General features: G+C 41.9%; 1 protein-coding gene across 3 annotated transcripts in view; it reads right to left on the bottom strand.

The window, feature by feature from the left end:
• Positions 1 to 250: 250 nt before the first annotated feature.
• The window catches only part of LOC127438147 (WW domain-containing transcription regulator protein 1-like), an 84,179-nt gene continuing 72,583 nt past the window's right edge, over positions 251 to 11,846 (bottom strand). For 2 of the 3 annotated variants that reach the window (XM_051693487.1, XM_051693489.1), the window contains 3 exons: positions 5,899 to 6,023; positions 5,579 to 5,691; positions 251 to 2,100 (listed from right to left, as the gene is read on the bottom strand). In XM_051693487.1, coding sequence (XP_051549447.1) covers positions 1,919 to 2,100; positions 5,579 to 5,691; positions 5,899 to 6,023 — 420 coding nt within the window. In that variant the 3' untranslated portion in view covers positions 251 to 1,918. The remainder of the gene's footprint in view (positions 2,101 to 5,578; positions 5,692 to 5,898; positions 6,024 to 11,846) is intronic. The other variant, XM_051693488.1, reaches the window with a different exon arrangement.

The following is an 11,846-nucleotide window of genomic DNA, read 5'->3' as shown; positions in this document are numbered from 1 at the left end:
AATTTTTAATAGTTATATTTAAATAATTGCATATATATATAATTACATATACATACATTATATATATATATATATACACACACACACACACATGCATATATACATACATATATATATACACACACACATATATACATACATACATACATATATATATACATACATATATACACATACATACATACATACATACATATATATATATATATATATATATATATATATATATATATATATATATATATATATATATATATATATATGGCTTTAGAATGTGTGTATTGTTTATTTGCATATTATTGAATATAAGCCTATCATTGTCCTACAGTTCACAGCAATTCATTTTGTAATTGAATTTTTCAATTAGTCCGAGATTTATTATGAGGGCTTGTCTAAGAACGCATCAATGTTCACCTGCGTCAGATGGACGCTTTTGGAGCGTCTCACTTTGGTTCCGTCGCATCATAATCATACCGTTTTTAGGTCACTGTGTCAAGTTAAAAGTAGTTTAATACTTAGAAAAACACTTCTTGAGATCCCCAAGTTCAGATTTGCACTCCATCAAGTTGTGTTTTGAATGCAAGAATGTGTCCTCGTGTTGTGCTGTCTGCTGAAGGGTTGGTTTGTTGTCTGTATAAGCTTCGTGTTACCTATACAGCTGAAGTTTCGTTTACTGCCCTCTGGAGAAAACAGGTGGTACTTCAAGCTTGAATTTCTCAAGACATGATTAATTGCATTACTTTTTTCTTTTTTTTTTCTCCCAATTTGGAATGCCCAATTCCCAATGTGCCTTAAGTCCTCATGGTCGCGTAGTGGCCTCAATCTGGTGGCGGAGAATGAATCCCAGCTGCCTCTGCGTCTGAGACCATCAACCCACACATCTTATCACGTGGCTTGTTGAGTGCGTTGCCACGGAGACATAGCGTGTGTGGAGGCTTCACGCCATCCACCGCGGCATCCACGCTCAACTCACCACGCGCCTCACCGAGAGCGAACCACAATATAGTGACCACGAGGAGGTTACCCCATGTGACTCTACCCTCCCTAGCAACCGGGCCAGTTTGGTTGCTCAGGAGACCTGGCTGGAGTCACTCAGCATGCCCTGGATTCGAACTAGCGAACTGGTGGTAGCCAGTGTCCATATTACTTTAACACATTATTATTTATATAATTAATCGCACTGAATTAGTGCATTAAATTGAAAGCCCTAAATAAAATTATTTAAACAAACAAAAAAAAAAAATCAGCATAAAGGCAGTAGACCAAATGCTACCATAATGTACAAAAATACTTTACAAGTTTAATACCTCATTATGTTTTCACATTACGGTAATTAGAATGAGATTTTTCGCATTGCGGTTAAAAATAATTTGGGGGGGGGGGAAATATGCTTAATTGTCATGAAAATGTCACAATGCAAAAAAAAACAAAAAAAAAAACTTGATGGTCCTAAAATGTCCTTCATTTTCTTTATGCAAAATAACATTTCTTATTTGTTTCTTTTGATTTTGGAGTAAAATGTTACCTGAACATTTTCTTGAATGTTTCACTGTTAAACATGATTGGGCAGATTGATTGACAGCCACTGTTAGGACACTATCCAGGCATGTCTGCTGTGGAAAGGATGTGTTCATGTGATAATTTTGAACATAATCAAATCTATCCAATTTCAGTTACAAAACAAACACATTAGTCTTTCTACACTACGGCTATTACTGACGCGTACTCGCATATTTGTTCGCAGGCTAAACACTTTGGTAAATATTGTTCTTTGACTCAGCAAAAGAAAAGGAAATTCAGAGTAGTGTGTGGAAACAAAACTGATGTCTACAAAGTGAAACTACAGGAGGAGGCTGATTGTGTATATATAATATATATATGTACGTATATATAAAAGTCTATAGTGTCCTGTTTGAGTCTAGAGCCAGGTGAGGAAGGGTTCGCTCTTGTTCAGGACTGACTCCACGTCGTTCAGGATGGGCATGAGGTCAGCGCCCTCCAGGGTGCCCAGGTCCACATTGGTGCCGGGCATGGAATCCAGAAAGTCTGGGAAACGACTCTGTTGCGGTACATTCACACTGACCGGCACCATGTTCTCACCTGCACACAGAGACAAGAGGTTAAGTGAGGAAAACTTAGTGGTTCTGTTCTAAACTCTAGTGAGCTGCCTATCTAAACAACAATTAATGGCATCATAGTTGCATTCCCAATGCAAAGGCTGTTCCAAACTAGGACTGGGCGATATAATGAATATTCACAATAATATGTGAACACCAAAATGACTTTAGTCTGCTTTTTATTTGGCCATTTTTTTCATTACTGAAATTATGTGACTAATTGTCCTCCTCTCGTGATTCGCGAGTATGAGAGAGTCAAGACACAGATGTTTTAATAGCGTCTCTGATTTAAACTTTTGTAACAAAAACGTTAGGGTTTGATTTATTTCCCATGAATCAGTTTAAACATTCACATGACATTTTTCATACATAGTTTTAGTAAATATACATGAGCCAAAACATTATGAGCACCTGCCTAATATGCTGTTGGTCCTCTGCGTGCCGCAAAAACAGTGACGACCAGCTAAGGTATGAGGTATCAATCGGATTGAGATCTGGGGAATTTGGAGGCTAGGGCAACACCTTTAACTCTTCATTATGTTCTTCAAACCATTCCCGAACAATGTGTGCAGTGTGGCAGGGCACATTATCCTGTTAAAAGAGGCCATTGCCATCAGGGAATACCATTGCCATGAAGGGGTGTAACTGATCTGCAACGATGTTTTGGTAAGTGGCTGTAGAGCCGAGGAGGGTGGAGCCGGGCTGGAATGACGCACGACCAGTCCCCAATCAGCCTGATGGGGCGCGCGAGGGATAAAGGCAGCCGGGGACGACAGTTAGAGAGAGAGAGAATTACAGGCAGCTGTACTGTGTGTGTTTATGGTTGTGTGTTTTTGTTTAAGTTGTTCATTAAGTAATTATTTAAGTTGTCAAGCCTGTTCTCGCCTCCTCCTTTCCATTGAACCCCTTTACACTGGTGCCGAAACCCGGGAGGGAGGAGGGATGCCCGTCGTAGAGTCCTTGACACTGCCGTCCACCCAGTGGAGCGCCGCTGCCATCCGACGGGGGACGGAGTAGCCCGACCACCCGGACGCGGGGAACGGCCGCCGTCCGCGAGGCAAGTGGGGACTGGGCTCCCCGACCGCCTGGAGTGATGGAGCCGCTGCCAGGGACGGAGGAGTGCCCTGCCGTCCCCTAGAAATGCAGAGGGGTCGAGAGAAGACCTCTGTCCACGAGGGGAGGAGGGAAGCAACTCCCCAACTGCCTGGAACGGTAGGGCCGCTGCCAGGGGAGGAGGAGTGTCCCCACGGGACGCCAGGAACGCGGAGGGGCGTTCTGTCCGCTGGGGGTCGGAGGTCTGACTCCGGTCCGCCCGGGGAGGAGCGGCTGCCGTCCGCCTGAGAGAGTGGAGGAGTGATCGAGGACCATGCGACGGCGCATCAAGAGAACCAGTGAGTGAGTTTCTTTTTCTCCCTCTCCTCTCTCTCTCTCTCTGTCGCTCCGTGTTGGCCTTACCCTTGCCTATTTTGTTGTTTTTTTGTTGTTGTTTTTCCCCTCCTGTCTCCTCCCAGGTCGAGGAAGGCGGGGATGTCCCGCCGGCAGTCGGGGCGCAAGGCACGCCCCCTGGAGAGGAAGGGGGGATGTACGTCATGCCGGGGGCTCCCCGGCCAGAGGCAACGCCGGGAGGAGTGTAGAACCGAGGAGGGCGGGGCCGGCCTGGAATGACGCACGCCTGGTCCCCAATCAGCCTGATGGGGCGCGCAAGGGATAAAAGGCGGCCGGGGACGACAGTTCGAGAGAGAGAGAATTACAGGCAGCTGTACTGTGTGTGTTTATGGTTGTGTGTTTTTGTTTAAGTTTATTATTAAACTATTATTTATATTCTCAAGCCGGTTCTCACCGCCTCCTTTCCACTGAACCCCATTACAGTGGCAAATGTCAAACTGACGTCCACATGAATGGCCGAACCCAGGGTTTCCCAACAGAACATTGCCCAGAGCATCACACTCCCTCCACCGGCTTGTCATCTTCCCACAGTGCATCCTGATGCCATCACTTCCTCAGATAAACGGCGCACACATATACAGCCGTCCATGTGATGTAAAGAAAACGGGACTCATTAGACAAGGCGACCTTCTTCCACTGCTCCATGGTCCAGTTCTAACGCTCACGTGCCCATTGTAGACACTTTTGATGGTGGACAGGGGTCATCATGGGCACTCTGACTGGTCTGCGGCAATGCAGCCCCATAAGCAGCAGGGTGAGATGCACTGTGTATTGTGACACATTCCTCCCATAACCATCATTAACATTTTCTTTGACTTGGCCACAGTAGACCTTCTGTCGGTTCGGACCAGACGGGATAACCTTTGTTGCCCTTGCACATCTATGAGCCTTGGGTGCCCAACACCCTGTCGCTGGTTTGTGGTTTGTCCCTCCTCGGACCACTGTCGGTAGGTACTCATCGCTGCTGACCGGGAGCACCCCACAAGCCTTGCCGTTTCAGAGATGCTCTGACCCAGTTGTCTGGTCATAACAATTTGGCCCTTGTCAAAGTCACAGAGGTCTTTACTCCTGCCCATTTCTCCTGCATTCAACACGTTGACTATGAGAACTGATTGTTCATTTACCATCTAATCTACCCAGACCTTGACATATGGCCTTGTTAGGAGATGAATAATGTTATTCGTTTCACCTGTGAGTGGTTATAATGTTTTGGCTCATCTGTGTATATGTAGGTAAATACTGCTGTTTATTAGGGGTCCAAGCACTGAAGGTTCTCAAGCCCTATTGTATTTGTACTTTTCTTATAAATTTTTTTTTTTCTGCCCTTAAAGTGTCGGGCAGCAAAACCATAAGTCCTAGAGACACAAAATTTGGCAGGATGGTACTAAATTCGTATAAATCTCCACTTACTTTTCACCTTCTTTTGTTTTTGGCGATTCGCATTCTTCCTACATATCACCACCCAGTAGGCAGGAAGAAGAATTAACAGTAAAAAAGGACTTAAATATTTATCTGTTTCTTACCCATAACTAACATATCACTTCTAAAGACATGGATTTAACCACTGGAGTCGTATGGATTACTTTTATGCTATCTTTCTGTGCTTTTTTGGACCTTTGAAGCTCTGGCCACCATTCACTTGCATTGTACGGACCTACAGAGCTGAGATTTTGTTCTAAAAACCTTCATTTGTGTTCTGCAGAAGAAAGAAAGTCATACACATCTGGGATGACATGAGGGCGTGCAAATAATGAGAGAATTTAAATTTTTGGTTGAACTGTCCCTTTAAGGTAAACAGATTTAGCGTGCTGTCCTCAACATTGTGCAGAACTGCATCAATTATGCAAACTTAGACTTTCCAAGATCAATGATATAAGGATTTTATTATTATAGAAAATATAACGTGGCCATGACGCAAAGTGAAGTATGCAACTTTAACTAGAAATCCTGATATAGCAGAAACACTCATTGTTTTTTAGTATGTTTGTGGTGATATGTTATGTGACCTGCTGTACCTGTGTCCATCTCCTCCATGTTGTTAAGGAAGTCTTCAGGGGTGGTGGGGATGCTGTAGCAGCCCAGTCCGAGTCCACTGTCTGTGCTCTGCTCTCGAGAGTGGTATGGCCCACTGCGAAACCCAAACATGCACACACAGTTTTAAAACAGCTTCACACATTTTCAAACTCCCCACAGAAATCCAAATCCCCGAAGGGATCTGGAACCATACCAAACACTAATAAGAGATTAGAAACATATTTTTACATGGAAAAAAATACACACACATCCCATTTAAACATTACACCCGAGAGCTTTGATCTGGTATAGAGACACTTGCCTGTTGAGGAAGGGATCTGTGCTGTTGTTGGGCATGTTGCCCTGTGTCATGGCCGGAGAGCTGATGGCTGGTGCCACAGATGCCATATTATCAGAGTCCATGGGCAGCTGCCGGAGCGCCACCTCCTGGAGAAATACAAACACTGTAACCTGACCACAGAGATAAAATCAACTACTGAATATTTTCGTATGTCAATAGTTTTTTCACACTTAAACATCATGGAGAAATATTTTATGTAGTATTGGTTTCCATATTTTATCAAATTTCTCCTTATATTACAGTGGCAAGAAAAAGTATATGACCCCTTAGGAATTAGCTGGTTTTCTGCATTAATTGGTCATAAAATGTGATCTCATCTTCATTAAAAAGTCACAAGTATAGACAAACACACAAAACAATTATAATCTTTCATGTCTTTATTGAACACATACCATTAAACTTTCACAGTGCTGTGTAAAAAGTAAATGAACCCTTGGATTTAATAACTTGTCGATCCTCCTTTGGCAGCAATCACCTCAACCAAGCATTTCTTGTAGCTGCGGATTAGACCTGCACAATATTCAGAAGAAATTTTGGACCATTCTTCCTTACAGAACTATTTTCAGCTCAGCCATACTCTTAGGATGTCTGGTGTGAACAGACTCTCTTGAGGTCATTCCACAGCATCTCTATTGGGTTAAGGTCTGGGCTCTGACTGGGCCACTCCAAAAGGTGGATTTTCGTTTTTAGAATCCATTCTGTAGTGGATTTACTTTGATGTTTAGGGTCATTGTCCTGCTGCATCACCCAACTTCTACTGAGCTTCAGCTGGCACACAGCCACCCTGACATTATCCTGTAGGATATCTTGATAAACTTGAATTCATTTTTCCCTCGATGATGGGAAGTGGTCCAGGCCCCGATGCAGCAAAGCAGCCCCAAATCATGATGCTCTCTCTACCGTTCTTCACTGTTGGGATGATGTTTTCATGTTGGTATGCAGTGCCCTTTTTACACCATACCTAGTGCTGTGTGTTCTTCCCAAACAATTCAACCTTAGTTTCATCAGTCCACAAAACATCCCAGTAGCGTTGTGGAGTGTCAAGGAGTGTCAACTTCAGGTGCTCAGAAATGTTTTAGTTGGAAAGCAGCGGCTTTGTGGTGTCTTGCCATGGACACTATGCCTGTTTAATGTTTTCCATATAGAAGACTCATGAACAGAGATGTTAATCAATTCCAATGATTCCTTCAAGTCTTCAGCTATCACTCTATGGTTATTTATTTTATTTACCTCATTGAGCATTCTGCAGTGTGCCCTTTGAGTTATCTTGGCTGGATGGCCACTTCTAGGAAGAATAGCCACTGTATTAAATCATCTCCATTTATAGACAATTTGTCTAACTGTGGACAGATGAATATCCCTTTCCAGCTTGATGCAAAGTAACAATTCTTGATTGTAGATCCTCTGAGATCTCTTTTTTGCCAGGCATGGTCCACATCTGCTGATGCTTCATGTGAATCGCAAACTCAAAATGTTTGAGTGCTTTTTATTAGTCCAAGTAGGTCAAATCAGAAAAATAAGGAAAAAAAACAAGTACATTATTGGCTCAAGTTTTTTTGTGTGAATTCTCATCAGTTTCTTAGGCTGAGAGTCTCAGAATTTATCATTATCTATATCATAAAAATAAAATAAATGTACGTTTTCTTTACAATGATACCAAACACTTGACCCTCCTTTTGTCTTTTTTGTCAAGTTATAAGTCTTTAATTTTGGGTATGCCACTGAAACAGGAAATCTTTAAAAACACCCTCAGAGCTTAAAGATTTAAAACAGATTGTGTTTGTTCATTATTGTGACCAAGATGAAGATTAAATCAGATTTCAAGACAAATTTATACATAAATGCAGGTAATTCCAAAGGGTTCACATACTTTTTATTGCCACTGTATACATATTTTTTTCAGGTAGACTTATGAAAATAAATTATTCCACCATTGTTTCTTGGAAGGTTCTTTCCCTATTTTCCAATTTTTTAATATACATACTTTAGCTGCAGTCTTAAATAATAAAACAGTCTTCTTAATTTCTGAGTCAGCCTCATCTACTAATCTTAAACCTCCCAACAACGTCAGTCAAGAATGTATAAGACTGATGACAATACTATCTATGGGAAAATGTGGTGTCTTTGTTTTATCACATAATGAGGTTACCTTAGTAAAATGTTCAGATCTAAACAATTCATTACACTTTAGTGAAACATTTAACCTGTTAAACTGGATGGTTAAATATTAATGTTTGAGGAACTAAAACTCAGAGAAAGATTTAACCTTATTGATTGGCAACTGAACATAAGATTTAGTTTAGATACAACTACCTAACTGTCAAAAAACTGACACTAGTTCTTTCAAAATAATTGCTTTAAAACCTTTTTGTTCCAATCAGATAAATTTTTCAGAAATGTTGGCATGCTTGATAGGAACATAAAAATTACTGTAAAGCAGGGATTCTCAACCATGACCCCAAAATGGGTTGTGATAAGGTCGCAGCCTGCAAATTCCCATATATTCTTTCAGAGTTAGGACAGCAAAAAAAAAAAAAAAAAAAAAAAAAAAGATTTATCGACTTCCCATATCTTTTGTTGTTGATGTCAAAGGCTGTGTGTCCAATCAAATTCTACAATATTTAGGTGCAATTCATCACTTGGTCACTTGGCAATATTCCTCATATGAGAAATATATTTGGCCCAGTGTTTCTTGCATGTGTTAGGCTGGTAAGTCACAATTCTGCTTAAATTAAAAAGTAATTAATAAAATTAAAAAAGTTAACTTAATTGAACTTAACTTTTAATTGAACAACAGTAAATTAATTTTCATTAACCTTTAACCTTTAAATTTAATTAAACTTATTATTATTTTTTAACATATTAAATTGAAGTTAAGTTAAATAATGTAAAATTAAAATTAAAAATTCAATTTTATCTTTATAATATTTTAGATATTTTATTTTATAGTATTTTTATTTTTTTTTACTTTATTTGTTAATATTAACTGTTCACTTATTTTACACTATTGTTCACTTTATAATACTTAATTGTTGCAAAGTTTTCATTCTACACAGCTAGGCGGCAAAAGCTTTGGAAATACAGATGTACAGTTGTCATGCCAATAAAGCACAAGAAGCCCCTCAGACTTTTAAGCAAAGTGGATCTTTTAAGTTTAATACCATTTAAAACAACAACAATTAAGTTGCAACACTATTGTAGGTACACTTTACTATCCCATGAGAACACAAGGATTGAGGAGCCATCAGATTCAAAACGTTAAATTAAAAAGTGTAAGTGCTTAGGTACCAAGAAAGTTGATGTCTGAGAATTAGAGCTGTTAGTCGATTAAAATTTTAATCGTGATTAATCGCATAATTTGTTTTGTAGTTAATCGAGATTAAATCGCAGATTTGAAAAGTGCTGAAATTTGAAAATATATATACTTCTTTTCTTGTCAAAATTCATTTATTTCCATCTTAGGAAAGAAAACTGTAGCGGTGGGGGCATGGTTGAGTGTTTGTCCGGAGAGAGAAAGCGGTAAGGGTGTACACATCTGAGCGCTATAATGTCTAACACCTGTTTCTGACTGCAGTAAGCACTGGGGAGAGCGATAAAAAGGGACCACGCCAGAGACAAAAGGAGAGAGAGCTACCAGACAGAAAGAGACTGAACTGAGTTATGACTGATCTGCTTAGTGTTATGCTGAAAAGCCTTTTTTTTTGTTGTTTAAAGTTATACCTTTGAGTTGAAATCCCAAGTTACCCATTTCCTCCTTTCCCACCCAACGAACCTTCTCACACTGGTGCGAAACCTGGGATATTGGAGGAAATACGTCGGCATGGAGTCCTCGCAGTTGGCGGAAGTCATTAAGTCCCTCACCAGTATGCAAAATGTGCAACATCAGGCCCTGCTTGAGCTACGCCAGGATCAGGATCTCCAATTCCAGGAGGTGCTCCAAGCTCAAGCAGAGGACCGGCACGCGATCCGGAGCCTACTGCACCAGAGAAAGCTCCGGCTGCTACCTCGGACCCAGCAGTCCCCATGCCTCCGGTCACCCTCATGAACATGGGGGCAGAAGATGATCCCGAGACCTTCTTGGATTTATTTCAGAGGATGGCCGAGACTGGGGCTGGCTGCATGCTCAGTGGGCAGTCAGACTTATCCCACTGTTGTCCGGGGAAGCTCAGCACGCAGCGCAACAACTACCAGTGGCAAATCTCCTGGTGTATGATGATCTGAGAAAGACCATCCTGCAGCAGGTCGGTCGCAGCCCTGAGCAATATGGACAACTCTTCCGGTTGATGAAGATGGATGTGCGCGGCCGCCCGTTTGCCATCACTCAACAGCTCCGGGACGCCTGCCGGAAGTGGCTGCTGGCTGAGGACTGCGACGCTGAGGGAGTCATCGATCTTGTGGTATTGGAACAGCTTATCCGTTGTCACCAAGCACCGCTGGAGGAGGACATCCAACTGGCGGAGGACTATATGTTGGCATATCACTCCCCCCCCCCCCCCCGTGCCCCCCCCTCCCCCAAACAAAACTAACAAAGCCTTCCACAGTATAAAGATAGAAATGCACTAAAATAGCACCAATTCAAGTAACATTAAATGCTTCCCAAAGTCTAAGTGGGAGTTTGACTAATTGAAAGAACTAGTCCCCACAAAGATTGCATATTCATTGCAATGGGCATTAAATCTCTTAAACTCTCATTCTCCACAATATTAACCTGCCAGTAGACTGTAGCTATCCGCTTTCTTACAGCAATTCGCATCAAAGCCAGCGTTGTGCGCCACTTTGAACTCACCATAAACAGCACCTGCAAACAAAAACATCTAATTCTGCGTTTTGGTGATAGTTAAGACTTGGTGTGCATCTGTGGTAATTAAAATGTGCCTTACATATGCAAAATACTTGATTTCTACCACAAGTCCCATCTGGGCTTGTTTTGTACATCAAATAGTGTTAAGAGCTCCTTTCTCCATCATTTTATTACTGACAGGGAAGCGCTGTCAAAGATTCTTTTATTTACTGAGATAACAACCTCCACGGCTCTATTATAGAAGACAACAGTCAACTAGTGTGTTAAGACAGTTCCGCCCCTAGAATGACTATGGGACTGCCGCACATGCTAAGCTTGTAGGCTCTCCTTGGTAGAAGGACTCTGGCACTGTAGCGTGAGTGTCAGTGTAATGACTCCCGGCGGACACATTACAAAGGTTCCGCCCTTCACACAAGTATTTATGCTGTATTAACGGTAAAAGCGTTAAGCGCGACTACGAAAAATTAACGTGTTAAACTTCAATCGCATGTGTTAACATGTTAATTCTGACAGCTATACTGGGAATGTATTCATACTGCACACCTGCATACCTAAAGAACGTACTTTATTACGTTAGCCATTGAACCTGCGGGGTTCTCCATGCACCAAGCGGACAGAGCGAAAGACCTCTCAGGTAAAAGCAGAGGTGGTGGTGTATGTTTTATGATCAACAAATCCTGGTGTGATCAGAGGAACGTACATTCTATCAAGTCTTTCTGCTCTCCTGATCTGGAATTTCTCATGCTTCTGTGTCAACCATTCTGGCTACCGAGAGAATTCACAGCGGTCATTATCACTACTGTGTACATCCCGCCACAAGCCGACACAGACCGGGCACTCAAGGAACTGTATGGGATTATAAGTGAGCAGGAAACCACGCACCCTGAGGCCGCATTCATTGTGACCGGGGACTTTAATAAAGCCAGTTTCAAATCAGTCGCACCAAAATACCACCAACACATCAGTTTCAACACATCGGGGATCGGGTTTTGGACCATTGCTACTCTCCCTTCCGGGATGGCTACAAATCCCTCCCCTGCCCACCATTTGGCAAATCGGACCACTCTACCATTCTGCTTCTGCCCGCCTACAGGCAGAAACTGAAACA

The sequence above is a fragment of the Myxocyprinus asiaticus genome, chromosome 49 (genome assembly GCF_019703515.2).
Source record: "Myxocyprinus asiaticus isolate MX2 ecotype Aquarium Trade chromosome 49, UBuf_Myxa_2, whole genome shotgun sequence".
NCBI classification, from domain to species: Eukaryota; Metazoa; Chordata; class Actinopteri; order Cypriniformes; family Catostomidae; genus Myxocyprinus; species Myxocyprinus asiaticus.
This window is presented reverse-complemented; position numbering and strand designations above follow the sequence as displayed.